This window comes from Strigops habroptila, chromosome 5, assembly GCF_004027225.2.
Source record: "Strigops habroptila isolate Jane chromosome 5, bStrHab1.2.pri, whole genome shotgun sequence".
Taxonomy (NCBI): Eukaryota; Metazoa; Chordata; class Aves; order Psittaciformes; family Psittacidae; genus Strigops; species Strigops habroptila.
The window spans coordinates 14,893,646-14,912,828 of record NC_044281.2 but is presented as its reverse complement, the minus strand read 5'-3'; the positions used below and the strand labels follow the sequence as shown (position 1 = coordinate 14,912,828).

Genomic DNA, 19,183 nt, shown 5'->3' with positions numbered 1-19,183 from the left:
TTACAGGATTTCCCTACATTTCCAGGACAGGGAGCTCTTAAATACATAGCAGAATTGTTTTTTTAAGATAGAATACTGAAATTAATAACTGCAAAGCTTAATACCCTTTTTCAGACAAGCATTTCCCCCTATCAAAATGGTCTTCCATTTTACTGTTTTACTGCAATCGTAAGAGGAAGAGCATAACATTAAGCTGCAGAAGAAAGGATGACTTTTTAAAATACCTATACTACCTGGAGAGGACGGAAAGGGTGGGTCAAAAGGGCAGAGCTGCCAAGTCACTGACCTCTCTCGCAAGAGCCATAGCAGCAAAGAAAAACATTAAAGGTCAGCTCAACTATAGACAGTCTGAAGGAAGACAGGCAAAAGAAAAGAGCCAACTTGAAGCACTGCGTGAGAAAAGCAAATCTTAAAACAGATCTGCTATGGCCACAGCCAGTTTCTGCACAAAAATTTTTTTTTTTTTTTTTTTTTTCATACATGGGCACTATGTCCTCTTCGAAGGCTACTTCCTCAGAGGGATGTCCTCTATTAGAAACAGCACCACTGAATCAACTGTGTGGGTAGAAGGGTGGAATTCAGCCACACTAGGAAAAGCTGGTTCAGTTTACAACCCAGCCATGAAGATTAGCATACCCCTAAACAGTAGTTTTAAGGCACTAAATGAATGAAAAAGGAAATAAACTTTGTTTGGATCCAATGATTCTACCAAGGAATCCTTGGGTTTCTGTCCATCTATAAGGTGAAGCTAATTTCAAAACCACCACCACAGACTCTGTCACAAACTCAATAAATGTGATTTTTTTCCCCTTTTCTGAAAAAGTCCCATCCCATAACAGTTTTAATACTGAATAGTTGAACACCAATTCTGCAAACTTGAGGACAATTTCTCAGAGTTTAACACCTTCCTCAGGCTACTGAAAAAGAACAGAGAGAGCAAAAACAAAGCAGCACTGTTACTGAGTGTAGAGGTTTCTGCTTGAGAGCAGAATTTGCCTCTCAAATTACCAACAGTTTCTGGTTACCTCCTTCAAAGGAATCATTCTTATCAACTTATCTGGGCAGAGAAACAATAGCCACATTCTTATGAGAAGCAATCACCGGGTTTACAAAGGCAGCGCTTGCATATCTTTGTGAGAAAAGCTTTTGGGGCAATTTTGAGCCTTGAAGTCAGTGGCTAAGAGCACAGAAAGCAACTGCAACACTTGCAGCAATACAGATTAGCTTCCTGTGAAGACAAAGCAACTTCTTGACCTCTGTCTCTTGATTCACCAACATCAAGTTACTTAGAATGCAGCAGGTGGTTTGTTGATTACTCACGCCACATGAAGAATTGAAGAGACAAGAGACAAGAAGGGCAATCTAACTGATGCCTCAGCATATCACTCCTGAAGTAAGAGGGGCTAAGATCTAGAGGGAGACTTGCAAAATCAACTGCAGACAACATCATGCATTTTTTTTAAATTAAGAAATGCAAAACGTAAGTTTTTCTTGTGCTATGCAAGTTACAGAAGCGATTACTTCAAGTAAATAATCTTTTTAGGCTCAGAGACAAAAATGCAGCATTGCCTAACCTTCTACATGAAAACTCCAAAACAAACAAAAAGAGGTATCAGCATGAATAACAGAAAAAAAGCCCCCCACAAAAACCCAACAAAACTTCACACCAAAATAAGCCTTGTCATACTACAGAAAGAAGATGATTGACAAGCAACAATATAATCAATGACTGTCATAGGCTGGCTGCAACACTTAGGCTAACAGCAATAATGCAAAGGTTTGCATTTTAACTTTCCCAAGAGAAAAGAACACATTTCTATCTAACTCTGGTTTGCTTCACTCAATACAAATCTCCAATAAAGTAGCAATTTTAAGTAATTTAATTTAAAATAAATACTGAACACTAACTTCTTTTACAAAGAGACATTTTACCTAAACTGTCACTTATTCATTTCTCACCACTTCAAATAAAGATTTAAATCTAAGTGTGACCTTGAGGAGTTGATCATTAGACTGACAAGCCTGCATCATTCACTCTTTACATCAAATGAACTTTTGCTGCAGATGGGTAGAGGCATGCTTTCAGCACAGCTCATTCAAATTAGAGTTAATTATTGATTAGAATAAACTCAGCTTGTTCCAGTTTTCTCCCGTAAAAGAGAACACACATATTAGTACAACTGACTTTAGAACAGGCCAGATTTCTGTTTCGGAGAGTATTTCTACAAGACATCTTCTAGTTTAAGTTCTCTAAATTCACTGGAACATTTTTCTCATTTCCTTACATAAGCCACCAGCACTTTCAACGTTCCCAAACTGCCTGTGTTTTTACTGAAAAGTTTCCTCTCTGATTAAGCAAAGCCGAGGCACCAAAATCCCAAATGAACATCTGCTCTTGCTGTATCTCAGCCCGGTTGTTTTCCTGTGTTGTGCATTGCTTCAAACAGTTCTCCCTGTCATACACTAAACAAGAATATTAAGTAGCAGAAAATTACTGGTATGGTGTAGGTCTGGATAGGCACTAGTCAGTTGCTTCATGTGTATTAAGTGTACTGTAACAGGAATGTAGTCTTGTAAGTTATACTTTCTTTGTTCCACAGCTGTGCACCCCTCAGATTTAAATTAAAAGCAATATATGAGATTTACTTAGGATAAAACCATTAACTATAAAACATTCAAAGCCATGACTGGCATAGGAGGAGGAAGAGATAGGGAAAGCCATTAAAAAAAAGAATCTTTCTTAAGAAATATTCTTGCACACAGGAACAAAACCAGAGAAAGAAGTAGTCACAGTATATGCTGTCCATGCAAAAAAAAAAACAAACCACCAGCCTTAATCTTTAATCAACCCCACTGCACTGAAGATATTTAGCTATGAGTGTCAGCATGGGGAGGAGCAATGGATGGATGAGTTTAAAGAAAGACATGCAAACAAACAAAAACAAATCAAGCCAAAATCTTGAATTAGTGACACGCTACCTCAGTGATTGGTTGCCCTTGTGATGTCAAGTCCAGTTCCTGAGGTCTTGTCACTTTATCGATATCCAAGGAGTCCATGCTGGAAGCTGCAGAGGTTATGCTGGAACGGGAGGAGTTACTGATTGAGCGCACCTCAGCATCACTCACTGTGCCAGCAGATGCTGTCCTCCTGTGCTGAGCAGTAACTACTGGTTTGGTGTCTTCTGCGACAGACTGTTGGGCTGCCTCATCCATGCTCAAAGAGGCCTTCTCTAACTGTGCAGTGATGTCATCCAAAGATACATTGGCATGTGATGGTTTAGTCACCTTACCAGACGAGGATAATCCTTTCATGCTGCTGTGCTTAGTAGAAGTTCGGCTAGCAGGCGGTTTCTGAGCTTTGGATTCTGTGGCAAGGCGTTTCACTGCAGCATTGTTTGCTGAATGAGACCCAATACTGCTGAGCTCCTGCTCTATGGAACAGAGATCAGCCATGAGGGCATCTAGATCCACAGTCTCCCCTTGATTCAGGGCTTCTGCAACAAACAAGAGTTTTCAGTACATGTAGGGTCACTTCAGTGGTCTGTGCAACACTTTGTTGTTACCAAATTTAACAGTTAGGGTAAGGGAACAATGGAAGCTGTATTTTCTTTTCCCATCTGTATTTCAAAAATCTCTGCTTACTACTAAGCAGAAATTTATTCGCACTACTAACCTTGACTGGTTTAAGAGCAACTAAAAAAACCCAAAAACAAACCAACAAACTATTTAGGTTAAATACGTTTGCTGACAGAAGAAATCTATGACTGTTCAGATTACACCTGAAAAGTTTAAACTGCTGTCCTGTGAACAGAATCTAAAAATACATTTGAATAATATCATGCCTCAACTTTTCAAAAGAAGTGTAGGTGTTTTGCTAAGCATTTTCTGCTAAAGCAATGCAAGGTATGTGACACTGCTTAAAAAAAACCCCCAAAAACAAAAAAACACAAACCCACAAAATACTATACAACTACTTAAGCCTTTAAATTGCAGCTTCCTGTATTATAACCAGGGGAAGCTATTTTAAGACAAGGAAAAACATTATTTTATCTTTTTTTAACGCAAAAGCATTCTGTAGCTACATTCCTGCATCCTGTCCCATGAAGCAAGATGCTTTTTCTTCCCATTTAACAGTTACACATCAATTCATTTTTTCATGAGCCCAGATCCTGAATATGTATTTCTGTATAAGCACTAGGCTACAGTTCTCAGATACTAGGTGCTATAAAAGATACTGTTTTAAGATACTAAAAATTCTGTGCCATCAGAAAGCAATGCCTTCAGCAAACATTCTCACTTCAGCTAGAAGTATATTTAAATGCACTTATATTTTACAATGCTCTTATTTATAGCTGGAACAGGTGGGTTTTTTCCTAAACTAGTATTTGAAGGGGTAAATAATTTAACAAACCATTCAAATTGTACATGGAGAAGCGATATGAGAAGTTGGCAAGATTGGTTTCCTGACGGAGGGGTGATCTCTTCACCGGTGCCACAGGCTTGTCTGTATCCAAACTCTGAAAAAGACAAAAAACCAGGCAGGATACAGTTTGACAGGGAACTGGACAAGCAAATATTTAAGATAAAAGAAAAGTAACTTTAAGAGAAGTTTTTCAAAAACTCCTGGCATATTAAAAAAACCTCTTGTTCAGGCTTTAGACTTAAAATGCTGAAAACACACATCAGAGATTTAGCTTCAGATATTCAATGGAGAAAAGATGTTAAACACATTCTGGTTCACTTGGTTTTTCTTTCTTTTCTAGAATCAAAAGGATGGAAGCATGTTCCAAATGCATTTTTAAGTGGTACTACATACCAGCTCATTCTGAAATAGACAGCTGGCTTACCTGTAACAACAAACCTGCAGTGAATTGCACAAGCGTCTAAACACATTCAAAACTGTGGCATCCTCTCCAAGAAATGCATCAGTAGCTTATGAGCATAATCGTGGCATAAGCATACAACAGCGTTCCATGAAGAACTGGTTTTTATTAAAAGAGATTTAAAATTGGCTAAATTCAGACATTTTTCTCATTAAGTCTTTCCTGTGAAAAATACTAAATTATGAAGGAAATCCCCGTCAGTTTATGCACAATAATATTTTTTTTTTTTTTTTTTTAAAGAAAAACTAGTATTAGGAGGAGGAGACATGATTCTACCTAATACATTGTTATGTTTTGAAGGCTAATGAGCATAATGTTATAATAAATACAGTATTTTTTAAGTAGCAAGCAGTAGGGCATTATGATCCAGCTGGTGACCCAAGATGACAGGCTCCGGAACTGCTGCCCTTGGAGTGACAAGGTTAGATGGGAAATGTAGCTTTTGCTGCCGCTGAAGCTCGACAGGCCTGCAAAGGGTTTGAATTTAAGCAATGCTTGTTCTGATAAAGCTTCCCTGAAGGTACGCTTGTCTGAAAGAAACACATCTTTTTAGCTCCAACAGAACAAAGTTTCTCACTAAGCTTTTGTGTTAAAAATCAAATGCCCTATTTTTTCCCCACTATTTATTTTTGCTGAACTCCCTTCTCTCCTCAATTTGGTTTGAATTTTAAAACAAAAAAATAAATCACTTTTTCAGAAGTCAACCATCACTTAGTGAGGAGAAGTCAGTGATGCAGCCTTGTTTTGCATCAGGTAGAAAAAACCCCACTTCTAGCACCTTTCATAGAGCTTACATATTGTCCCACACAGAATAACTGAATAAAAATAATAAATCTATCGACAACTCTAGAGGCAGCAGCGAAACTGGAGACAGAATAGGCAAATTATGGCTCTTTCCTTCAGACTGAACCCATACACTACCACAACATACGTCCTGTAAAGCAAATACATCGCAGTTAAAAGCATCTAAAAAGTGTTTTAACTTATTTATTGTTAAATTGAGTATTTCACATCCTTGGAAACACATGTGACATGCTCTCACCATTATCAGAGTACATTCTCCATAACACATTATGATGCTCACTACCAGTTTGGAGAACTGCTAAAAACTGGAACAGCACCAAAAGCTTAGATCTGCATGATCATGAGAAGCAAGGCAAGATTTCCTTCCTTTAACCTGCACCACAGAGTAGGATAACTCTGTGGATAAATGTTAATGCACTCTGCATCAGTGGCAAGCACTGCTCATGTGCTGCAAATTTTGTGACTGCATTTTATAATGCTTTTATTAGACCAACAGTTAAAGAGGGCATAGTGAATTCAAATGATCTCATGGGCATCTTAACAACTTCGGATCTTTTAAGAAGCACTTCCATCTGGGAAGGCATCTGGATCTTACTTTCAATCCCCCCCCCCCCACCACCACTCCAAATATTTAGAAAATCTATAAAGGAAGATAAAGTTCAAGGAACTTAGGGACAAAAAAAACCAAACCAAAAACCAAAACCCACAACTTTCCTCCTACTGCTCTTAAAGAGTCCAGTTCATAAAAAGCAACAAATGCTGAGACAACAGGAGAATGCACTTTGTTCTAATCACCCCCTTTACTTTATTGTAAAAAAGTACTGGGGCTTTATTGGGACAGCTGCATCAAGACACAATCACTTTCCATCAAACTGAGACACAACCAACTGCATTAACTTCTTTATTATACAAAACCATATGAGGTCATTCAAAGTTTTGAATGTAAGTTTTGAAAGTTTTCTCAGTAATCACAAAAGACAGAAGGGCAACTGTCAGGCTATGTTGCAAACTATGTTGTACAGTTACAGCAATAGGAAAGTGAAGAACAAATTATGTGGGTCACCCCTTTAACTATCTGTTAGTAGGTTTTAATAATTTTGCATGGATCATCACACAAATTGAGACATCACCATGAAGGCTGTATGTCAATAGTGTAGCTGTAAGCCCCAACTAAAGTATGCTTATATTTCTAGGCTGCTCATACCTGAAAAAACGGAGCAGCGAACAGAAAGTTCTAAGACTTATTACCCATTTTGCTCTTCTGTGAAGATCCTCATTGGAGGTAATTTACAGAGCCCATGCTTCCAAAATGGCTCCCACTTACTGTTAGAAATCCTTCACAGGAAGTTAAAAAAACTCAAGAGTTTATATAGACATACACAGATTTATTTCACACAGTCTTCCATTCATCTCAAAAGACAAGATTCTTTATTTTCCTGCAAGCACAACTTCAGGTGGAGGAAAGAAAATAATGATAAAATCATTTTCCCCTAGATTGCTACCTACATTTAGATCTTGCAAGCAGAAATTTAATCAGAAGATATCAGAGGTAAGTCTCAATTTGAAATGCCATCACATGGATTAGCTCAATTTTCCTTCAGTCTTTGGGTAAGATGAAGACGAGAAAAGCTGCCTCTTCTCTAGCTTTATGAAACTTGAGGTATCATACTTTTACTTTAGACAAAGAGGGAAAGGATTAAATACCTTATTCAGGAGGGCCAGCTCACACGGCTGAAAAAAACATAGCAGTCACAGAGAAATGGTCTATCACCCCAGGAGTCTGGAATACTATGCAATATGCAAGATCTGCTTGTGAAGGAAAGAAAAAGCACTAGAAAGAAGTGCCAAACGGAGATGTCCTATCAGCTACAGAAGAGTACTCTGGAATAATGGCAAATCCTCTGGGGTGTATCAGGGCACCTTACCATATCATGAGTGAAAATACTCACAACCTCTTATTCCCTACTGCTCTTCAGGTGCTACAAATAAATACTGTCTGTCATAGCTAGACAAAGTCCAATCTTATGTTTGGAGATATGGCCCACCTTTAGCCAGCTAAAGTCAGTGTTTCATTATACATATGAGGACAAATACCAATTCCATAGTTGCCAGAAGGAATCATACCCTTTGGGAAAGGTCAAACAAGGTTGTGAAAGGTGAATTTAACAACTTTGAGATGGTGAAAACAAGCCAATTTAGAAACATTTGAAGAGTACTAAGCTGGCCACATGCTACAGTCTACTTCGCTGCAAGTGGCAGTGCTAAGTGGTTATCATCTAACAGAAAAGAAGCATGCAATACTTATAAAGAATTATTCTGCAAGATGATTGAAACCTCCCTAACCTGTGTGAGTTTGTCCAGTTCCCCCAGCCAGGCCCCAAACATCTTGTCCAAATCCTGATCTTCTTTATCACTATCTTCTTCTGCACCATGGTCAAGTTCTTCATCTGATAATTGCTCCATCTGAAAAAAAAAATAAAATAAAAAAAAAATATATATGTTTGCTACTCAAATTGTATCAGTGTCTAACAAATCTGGTGTCAGCTACTAAGTTTATGAAAAAGCATTCTGAAGTCAAAGCACATATCTGTCCATAAGCTTTATAAAAATTGCGTACTTTCACAGTTTATTATCCTGCTCAGAAGTAAAGACTTAGCGTGAAAGCTGGAATGAATAATTACAAAGCCATTCTTGCAGTTCGCTTTTGTCAGAACCATGCAGGAAAAAAACAAAACCCAGAGTCCACAATATTTAATACAGCATTAGAAATTATTTCATGCTAGCCTTGCATGTGCATTCACTGCCAGCTATTGTTGGCAAAGTCTGTTGATTTTACATTACAAAAATTCAACTCTTGTCCAAGGAATTCAGCTGACCACAGTTAAGCAACACCATTCAACCCACAGGAAGTGCAGTCTCCCTGTGCTGCAAACAGTTGACTCTACACATCTGTAAACAGAAATGCTTAAACAGGCCACAGAGAATGCCAGCAATACATCCCATGAGACAGTTCAAATCTTGGACACTGTCCAGATCACTTCAGTGATAATGCACAATTTTTACCCAACAAAGAAACTCCTCCCTGGAAGCTGAGAGTCACCATTATAGCTATGAGACCCTCCTTCATTCAACAGATTTCAGGAACCAAGATAAAGACTTATGTTCTCCACAGGTTTTTCATTATGACCTCAAAGGAAATTAATCTTTTGTTAAACAAGCTTCTATTCTCTTCCTCAAACATGTCCTCCAGACCCCTTATGGGTAGCTAAGATACACATGCCTTTCTGGGTACATTCACACTGTTAAACCCAGGATCTGGTTCAGAATGAAAAATTACATACTTGGGGGGAAAAAACGACACAGGCAAAAATTTGGGAGCAATGAGGCACTATGGAAGTGTAACTCCTACAGACGTGCTACATCCAGAATATCCAGAGGTATACGTGAACAGATCGCCACCAAGAGATACACAAAAAACTCATGGCATGCCCTACAGCTTGATTTGGTCAAGTCATGGGCTACATAGCAATATCCTACGTAGGTTTCAGAAAGCACCAGTTTACATTTCGTAGATTTAAAAGCAAACTTTCTAAATGCTAGTCTTCAGGAAAAGATGAATCTTAGTCTGAAATACATCACAGTGTTGCAGAATTGAACTGATTAGAGATGTTACAAAAGATGATAAAGATGACCACAGAGAAAAACGGTTCAATCCAGTTTTGACTTCATATGACAACAGTTCATGCAAAATAACCACCATGATTTTAAAATAGCCTTTCCTTCTATTTATATATTGCATATATTTCACTTCACCTTGATAAAATAATCAGGGAACAGGAGACTTCATAGGTGATCTACAATTCTGAGGTCAGCAGAAGTCAGTGCCTCTCACGGATGCAAGATACTGCCATCCAGTTGCTCTAGGCAAAGAATCTCTTACTGAGATTTTATTTCTGTGGGAGAGCACAATGCAGCTGCTTCCCTTAAAGGGGTAATAACATTAAAGCTAACCTGGCATGGTATACTGCACCAAGCAAACACTGAACAGATTAAATTTACCATCTAAATCTCATTTCTTCCAACACTTGAGTCCTGTAAAGTAATTCCAGCACTCAGGGGAAGGGAAGGAAGCTCTTCCTACAATCTCAGGATGGTGCTGAAGTACAAATAAAAAGAATGCCAATATGCTTATGTAATAGAGCTGCAACACTTCTCCCAACACTGCACCAGTTTTTATGTTCTATAAGTCAGGCATGCCTCCCCCTGCAAGATTTATCTCCATGATGTCACCTGAAAGCCCTCCCATATACAAAAACAGAGACAGCAGGGTAGCAGCAACTCATACTCTGCTTGAACTCCTGCAAAACAAACAGAAGCTGGATTCCACTTTCACACCCCTTCAAAGCTTTGCTTTATTACTCCTTAGGCTTTTACATGGACCAGAAACACTGCAAATTCAAGACAAAACACGTTATACAGCAGTTTGACCATATCACCTTAAGTAACAGCGTTCATATTCAACAACACAGCATTTCTCAGTGTCTAGATACACTTGAAGTGAAGAATTTTTATTTGAAGGCTAAGGGAAGTTATTAAAAGCATGCCTTAGGAAATATGACTGTGAACTGGCATATCACATAAATGGAAACTGTGATAGAAAACAGACAGAGCTCTGTATTTACAGAGTCTTTACACTGCTAGCCTTTCCCTTTTTGAGCTGTTTTTGCCACTTAGACTACCGTTAGATGCGGCTTGTTTTGCAGTGCATTCATTCTATGGCACTGTTCGTAACTCATCCTTTCATAAAGAGAGGAGCTTGCTCATTTTTCTAGTATTTCTGAGGATGTAAGCTGTGGAAAGAAACAGGCATTCTTAATTTCTCATAAACTGTTGCTTCAGCTATTTTAACTTGGCATCAGAGACGCTGCTTTAGTTCCAGTTACTCTGAAGACAGAATTAGCAGCCCGAAGAAAACTTTTACAAGTAAAGTACTGTTGTGTCAGCATGTCTGGCACTAAACTCTGTAGTATTTGCCAGCTCCTTGTAGTCCCCACCCAAGCTTCCTAACGTCAGCTGCATTTCCTATGAGCTTGCAAAAGGCACACAGAGGATAGTGTCTCACTTAAGAAACAGCTAATATTAACTTGCTGGTTCTGTACAAGGGATCTCTCTTAGCACAAGCTCCGCTACTGGAAGGAGATATCTCAAAGGACATTAATTAAAGGATTAATTTAACAAATTAAGGCAGAGACAAAATGCCCAGATAACAGTATCTGAACTTCTGAGATAAGAACTCAAAACAGTAACAACCCAAAAAGAGTGTACATTCCAATTTAAAAGCTTGAAAGTTTCCTTTTTACAGCCACTTTCTTCCTCACTGTTGTTGTTCACAGCAAACATCCACCGTACTTTAGCAAATCACAACCTAACTGGGAGTTATCACACCTTTCCAAGGATATGACATTTTTATTTATAACAAGAAAGAAAAAAAAGGGTGTAAGTTTAAGGGCTGGGGGGACACACCTGTTTGGGGTTTTTTTGTGTGCGTGTGTTTTGTTGTGGTTTTGGTTTGGGGTTTTTTGTTTGTTTGTTTGTTTAAAAAGTCATTTAGAACTAAATTAGATCTAAGAAATGGAAAGGAATACTGTTCTAGTGTGATACCACAAAGCCACTTACATTCCTAAAGCATTTGCAGGGTAGCAGAGTTTAAGTAGCTGTTGCTTCTGCTTAGCTCATACAAGGTAAAGTGCCAATGCAATTTTAGGATTCAAGTTACTTTTCAACACTTCGCCTTCTATTCAAGTGTATGTCAGAACAGAACTTAATGAAAATGAGCAGCATCATTCTGGTATACCTAGATAAAATAAGGTACCAGTATGGTATAGTCTTATATACGCAAGTCTTTCCTGCACTAAAGTGTGTTCTATGTACTATTTCGTCTTCCACTACAGACTGCATCAGCCAACCTTATCTGTTTGAAACATTATTTAACCAGGCAATGCCATAATCACTGTGTGTCATCTGCCTGGTTTCCAAAACAGTGTTCATTAGGTTTATTCACTTTTAAATGCATGAAGCGTAGTATTCTAGCTTTTTAAAATATATTCTAATATTATTTTATGAAAAATGGCTTTCATTAGAAGTTACCAGTGTTCAAGGCAGGTTGGACAGAGTCTTGGGTGACATGGTTTAGTGTGTGGTGTCCCTGCCCATGGCAGGGGGGTTGGAACTAGATGATCTTAAGGTCCTTTCCAACCCTAACTATTCTACAATTTAGCCATAACCTACTATTTCAATTCCACTGTAAGGAAAAAAACCCAACCTTACCAATAATTTAGAACAAAAGAAACATTATAAGCCATTATAACTTTTAGCATGACAGGGCAAGCATGAGACGATGTGATATCAAAACACATGATGAAAGATGAAAAGCCCAAGAACAATGCTTCAAATATACCGTTTTGACATTTTTAAGAAAATACACCATCACAGAATAAAATACACTATCACAGAATTCCAAAACTAACAAATTGCTGTGATCAGAAAGCAACAGCTTTGGGACATGTAAGTTATAATCAAAAGTGTACTTAAAGTATCTTTCACTGAGACTGCATTCTGCAGACTTGCACTTTGAGACGTAGTTTCTACCTTAAGTCAACCCAGTTGAAGGCAATAGGAAACTTCACTATCTTATCAATATTTCCTTAAAATGAAAACACTCTGCACTGAAAAAAGCAGTTGCGAAACAATCTGACTGCAGGATTTGTCTATACTGCACTTAATTAATGATAGAAAGATATCAGAGAAACGAAAATAGATATCTAACTGGAAACGTGCATAATGTGCATAAAGGGTAACAAGAATGTGTTTATTCACCAATTCACTAGTTTCATTTTGAACTACAGATGCTTAAGTATGTTCAAAGGCAACTGTGACAGCATAAAATCCTCAAACCAAAACAAATCATCTCTTTCAGGCAACTGATGTTTTCACCCCCAACCTTTCTTATTATTTCAACACAAGCTTGTACATGCTCACGCTTGTTATGAACTAAGGACTTCATAAAAACAACTATAGAATTTTGTAACAATCTGTTAGAGGGATACAGTAAACAACACACAAACACTCAAAACACTAGCTGGACAAGTAACTGGATTTCTGCATTTCAAAAATCTAATCTCAGGAACCAAAAGGAACTATACAGCATACTCTGGTTTGGAAAACATGCTTTATTTGGAGCTGGTTTGTAAATCAGAGTTCTTCCATTTGTGATTATCCATGAGTCCTCATACCAGTATCTATTTCTATTTAAGTTGTATATGACATAACACCACAGTACTACACTGTACGAGCACAAAAGCATTGTGTGCATACATAAGATTCTAGCAGGTTTTCACCTCTAACACTTGTTCACCTGAGTGCTTAAAGAAATAAGGTTACTTACACAGAAAAAAAAAAAAAAAAAATCAAAATGCTTTCAGAAAACTGACAGCCAAAGCTCACATCCACCTTTCCACACATTTTCTTGAAGTAACTGATAAATAATGAAATAATTAGTTTGAGCGCATAAATTGTTTCATATTAGTACTCTGTCCACATGACAGGGATCAAATGAAATCCAGCATGTTTTTCAATAAAAAATAAGAAAGTCTTATGCTATAACTAACACTAACAATTCTCTTTCAAATTTAATACTGCAGCACATTAAGCCAATGACACAGTGCAGATAATTTGCTTTAGTATTTCCATGTTTCTTCTTAATAAGCATAAAATATTCTGAAATTAACTACTCCTGAAAAAGAGATTTGGAGGGGGATTAGAAAGTTATGGGAAATTCTTTGTGCATTATCCAATGTCCTATAACCCAGTTTACGTTAAGAGTAATCTAGATGAAAACCTGACCAGAAGAGCATTTGTTTTCTTTTAGCTTCAAATAGCATAGGTACTAGCTGAATACATCCCAAGGCTCCTACAGCATGCAGATACCACAATGCCTTGCAAATTCAAAAACTGAGATAAGAATCTGTCAGCCTAAAAGTTCAAATTCAAAACATCCCAAATAAAAATCTCATGTCAAGTGAAAGCCTCCTTCAACATACTAATTTGAGGCAACTTTGAGTTTTTTTTGTTTTTTTTTTTTTTTTTTAAATCATGCTTCAGGCAATAGTTTTCCAGGCTTGCACTCATACAACAAGGTGAAAATACATTGAATGTTTGATAAAAAAATAAAGCTTCAGGCACTTCATTAAAAGCGAAGAGACCTTTTATAACCAATGAACTCACATGTTTCTGAAATTACTCAGGCAATAATTTTAACAGATAAAGTTCTACATTTATATATTATACAAAGATAGGATCTGTTGCCACGTTTTAAGAAAATCAAAAAATGGCTGCGCACTCTGTTGTACCAGTTAAACAGGTAAACCTATTTACGCAACACAGCTTAAAAGTGGAAAAATACGGAATCTAAGCCTTGCACACATGAAGAGATTCACATACGCAGAAGTACGGTGGGTGGTAACCTCTGGAGGTCCCGGACAGCAATATCTACCTGCCTCAGTATAAGATCCAAGAAAAAAAATAGTTGCATCTAATCACACATCAACAGATACAAGATATAATTAAGGTGTATAAAGCATTCATAGTTACTAATGTGTTTAAATACTAGGTCATTAGATTATTAGGGAAAGTGATAACCTTTGATGCAAATCTAGTACCTGTTTCCTGCTCTTCTTTCTCTTCCTTCAAAGCAACTGGGAGAAGGAAGACAAATAATTACAGAATATCTAAAAACAAGTCTTAAAAGCAATGTGCCTTTTGAGCCCATTTCTTTTTCAAGTCTTCAGACAGCTGGTCTGGACTGCAGAAATCCAGCAAGTATGAAAACCAGGCATCCTCACTGTAATGCCTTATTCTCAGGTTTACCTGGGAGGTGCAAAACTCCCACAATATTCCCTCCCTCACCCACTCATCTGGGTGACATACAAGAATGCATCTTTGAAACCACAGCAAAGAAAACTTTGTGTCTGAAAAAGCATGTTTTGAATTGCGGACAGGCTAGAGTTTCAATAAAAGATCAATTAAAAGCTGCTGAAAGTAACAGTTACTCAGCCAAACATATACAGCATAATTTCTAACACTACTCCTAAAATTATGCACATGCCTGTACAAGAACTTGCCTTTGCCTGTAGCTATTTGTATTCTAAAGCCAGTTAAACGACGACATTTTCACTAAGCTCTTGAAAATATTTTTCTTTACATTATCCGTAAGTTTGTAATATAAATATTTATAGGAATACAAATGAACACATAACCTACAGATATTTTAGCAACTGCTAATGAAACAATTGCTTGAAAAAATAACTGGAAGAAGAAAAAAAGTCTTAAGAGGGTATCAGATGGTAACATCACAGCAAACTGTCTCACTCTTCCTGGAATCCCCCAAAATACATCAGTGCTGTATACAGTAAACACAGCTTTTCTAGAACTCAGTGCTCTTCATAAGAACACTGTTACGCCTTTCAGATTATAACAGGCAGTTCAACATCTTATCCCCAGAGATTCTAACCAGGAAAGTCAAACATACCACAGTTGCTCCCTGGTCTTCCACAGATTCAGCAGCACATCTTTAGAATTAAGCAGACAGCGTGTTAAGCTGGGACATGACAACACAGTACTATTCACAGACAATACAAACATGGAAGAATAAAGCTCCTTTTGGCTAGCAGCATGAAGAAACAGAAAAACATAATTGTCCATATTCACATCCACTGCAGGTACCAACTCCCTTTGTATTTAATCAAAACTTGTACGCCCCCACTGTAACTTGACACACGCACCCAGGATTTCCTGAAACAAACAAACTGACGACACTAAAATGTTACTTCATTATCTTGATTTCTAACAAACAATGGGAAATATTTCTGATGTGCCACAGCAAAACCACCCACAAAATACTTACCCACACACCCAACCCCCTTCTTTGTCTGAAACCTTGAAGAGAGAGGTAAAATTCAAAGTGGATCAAGCAGAACTCTACCCTATATTCCATGGGGTTGTTTTCTCATTATCACTTAAGCTGCCTTTGTATTATTATTACCATTTATATTTACTTTAGGTTTCCATAATTACAGCCTGAAATTTTAATTTAGTCTCCATGGCGTGACCCCTTGTATAATAAAAGACATTTAAAAGATCTTTCTTCCTGTAAGAGCTGGGACACACCAAAATTACTGAAACTACTGCAGAATCTATCTAATTGCATCTGAAATTTGTGCTGCTGAGAAGGCACACAGTAAAACCTTTATTCCCTCCGATATATTTCAGTGCTTGTCTCACATCTAGCCAAACAGATGTTGCCTTGAAAAGAAGGGAGGTTATCAATCATTGTGTCCCATTTCCTGAACCAAGATTCCAGCCAGAGTACCCAAGTGGGCACTAAATTAATTCCCATTAAAAAAAGCCATCCTAGATTACATCATGTGTCACAGCAGATTCTTTATGAAGGCAACCTGAAGACAATTCTAAGAAACTGCTTTGCCAGAGTTCATAAAAACAAAAGTTGCCTTAGCTAAAATATTTTTCAAGCAGAGGATAAAATACAGGGGTTCTCCAAAACACTGACACTCACTACCTGCAGGAGCCAACATCTTAGTCTCAGCAGCTAATACTAGAGAATTTTCAGTGCAAAAACAGAGTGAGATTATGAAAGCTAGGGAAACATATAGCTTTAAATCGCTATTAAAGTATGTTCTGCCTTCAGTAGGCAGAGATGTACTTAGAAACATACATTAACTGCAATTTTCCAGAATCTTCATTATGCAGTTACCGTAACACAAACACTATTGTAGCATCTCTTCCCATTCAGTTTTAGCTTTGGAATGATGTCCAAAAAAAAGAGTAACAAACATTAATAAGCTGATGCAGAAAGAGAGGCAGAACTAAGTTTAATGCGGTGCCTTCAAGAAGCATGTCTATAAATAATTTCTTTATATAACTAATCTTTTTAAACTATTAGTAGGAAGTACTACTAATACAGAGGATGCATTTTGTATTATATATGAAACAAAAATACCTTAGAACAGCTGCAACCCTGACAAAAGGCAGCTAGATGTCCAAAAAAGGTTTCATAGTCAAGTTAAGCTTTATTACACAATTTGAGAATCTACAAATTCAAAGCTTTAAGGGGGTTACATATGCTTGACGCCAGACAACACTATACTTTGAACACACTTATGATAGTATTTGAAGAGGACATAACACAATCAGGTCCATCTGTTTTAGAGGTTTTTAGATAAACAGCACATTTTGCTGAAGTAAATGATCATTAAAAAGCATCTCTTTCTTACCCACTGAAGAACCACAAACAACTCGCAAGAAGTTCTGCTATTTCAGCCCTGAGTTTTTCTTTCAGAAGAATCCTTCCTATAAATCCTCAAGATTACACTTACTATATGTTGCAGGCCATTTAAGTTTTCTCCAGGCTGAAGGCTGATGGATTCTCTATGTGAAAACTTACTATGCACAATAAATTTCAGGTGCCTTGAAGAGGTGATTCTTGGTCCACACAAATTAGGAAAAAGAAAAACCGTCAGTCATTTCTTGCTAATCTGATCTGAGGGATAGAGGCAGAACAGATTTCAGCTAACTCTAGACACTTGTTTGAGTACACAGCAAGACAGACTATGCAAGCATCTCAGGATGAGGATTCCCTAACTCAGATCACCGGGCTCCTTGCTCTGCTTTCACAATTCTAGTTATGGACACACATTTCAAAAAAACGTAACACTGCTAAGTAGTTCATTAATTGTGAAGGGAGGAAGAGGGAGGAAATGTGCAGCCGCACAGGGAGAAGACAAACATTCCTGATCACAGCAGGCAACTCACTTAAGTCCTAAAGCATGACATTAAATTAAATTACAGTTATTATCCTAATACACAGCTGCAAATGATATGAGAACACTAAGGGCAATGTAGGCAATCCTTTTGTCCCCAGAGTACAAAAAGGAAGTGGATGAGAGATCCAGAAGTGCACATCTAATGACGTGGTAGACTTGCACATACTGATCAGCCAGCCTGAAGCTCTACTAAAGCTTATATAAAACTTTAGAAAAGGAAACGAAGAACTTAGATGCCTGAACTTTTACTGAAACTTCCCAAGGGCTTAATGATTCAAGTAAAAATGCAAGCCTTTAACATCTTTGTATGCATTTATCATCACAACGATACCAGATACGTTTTGAAGATTAAAGGAAGATTTCCGTTTTCCATTTTCCAGATAAGGGCCAACGCAAGGAATACAAAGCAAACCTCTCATGGTTTAGGAAGAGACAAGAAGGAAACTGCCTACATCCATAACTTAACCTTCACCATCATTCTGCATAAAATCTGACTAAAAATAAAGTGCAGAAACATGCATGGTATTTTACATAACCAGTTAAAGGATTTATTTTGCAATGAGGACAACACTTTCAGACATACTGCTAGCAACAGTCCAAATGATAATGCAAAAGGTCTAACAATTCGGTTATGTCTCATTTGGACATCTCTTTCCTCTATAGCTACTAATGTTGACTGAATTTGAACAGAAGGAAAAAAAAAACCAAAACCAAGCAATAACACACAAAATCAAGGCTGTCTTATTCTGTATGAGGGCCATACAACAGCCTTCAAAAGAAGGATTCAACTGACATATGAGAAAAAACATCTTTTGGTGATGTAGATCTACTTTTTATGTATAGCTTTAAATCTCTATTAAAGCATATTCTGCCTTCAGTAGGCAGAGATGTACTTAAAAACATACATTAGCTGCAATTTTCCAGAATCTTCATCATGCAGTTACCGTAACACAAACACTATTGTACCATCTCTTCCCATTCCATTTTCACTTTGGAATGAGCAAAATATTTTTTTGGGATGCGGATCTACTTTCTTCCCTCTTCCTCTGAGGCTGTATACAGTTCCATTCTTGTCCTTGCTGTTCAAAACACAGGTTGCATTGACTGTTCTATTTGCAGGCAATGCAAAAAGAGGGACTTTATGTCAGTGCAATCGGTAAGGAAACCTTCTTAATTCAGGTGACTGAACCAAGATGCGTGAAACTGCATGAAGGGATATGCACTTTATAGGAGGGGATATCTCAAACAATACATGAGAAAAAACACATCATGAAAGAATGGCTTTGTATACATCCATAGTTAAACTTAATAGACACTGAAAAACACTTGTCAGCTGCATTTAAAGGAAACCACTTTACTGCCAAAACTAAACTAAGCACTAATTTAGTAACGCAACAGGAGCAGGTGAGACTAGCCTGTGCACAGGTGCTGTACATTCATGCCATTCTGGTCACTTCTTGAATGATAGCTCCACAGGTACTCAACTGTCCTGGGTTCAGGCTGGGCTTAAACCACGACATCAACCTATCACACTTTCTCCATCGGCAGACTAAGAATAGCAATTAATTTTGTTATAATATTTGGCCTTACACATAGATC

The 19,183-nt window shown here is 37.6% G+C and overlaps 1 protein-coding gene across 5 annotated transcripts in view; it reads right to left on the bottom strand.

Moving 5' to 3' along the window:
* The window catches only part of RAPH1 (Ras association (RalGDS/AF-6) and pleckstrin homology domains 1), a 92,590-nt gene that overhangs the window by 51,284 nt on the left and 22,123 nt on the right, over window positions 1–19,183 (bottom strand). For 4 of the 5 annotated variants that reach the window (XM_030487987.1, XM_030487991.1, XM_030487988.2 and 1 more), the window contains exons 2-4: window positions 8,031–8,150; window positions 4,412–4,517; window positions 2,980–3,494 (exon numbers count right to left, since the gene is read on the bottom strand). In XM_030487987.1, the coding sequence (XP_030343847.1) occupies window positions 2,980–3,494; window positions 4,412–4,517; window positions 8,031–8,150 (741 nt within the window). Of the gene's footprint in view, window positions 1–2,979; window positions 3,495–4,411; window positions 4,518–8,030; window positions 8,151–9,500; window positions 9,608–19,183 lie in introns of those variants that run through there. The other variant, XM_030487990.1, reaches the window with a different exon arrangement.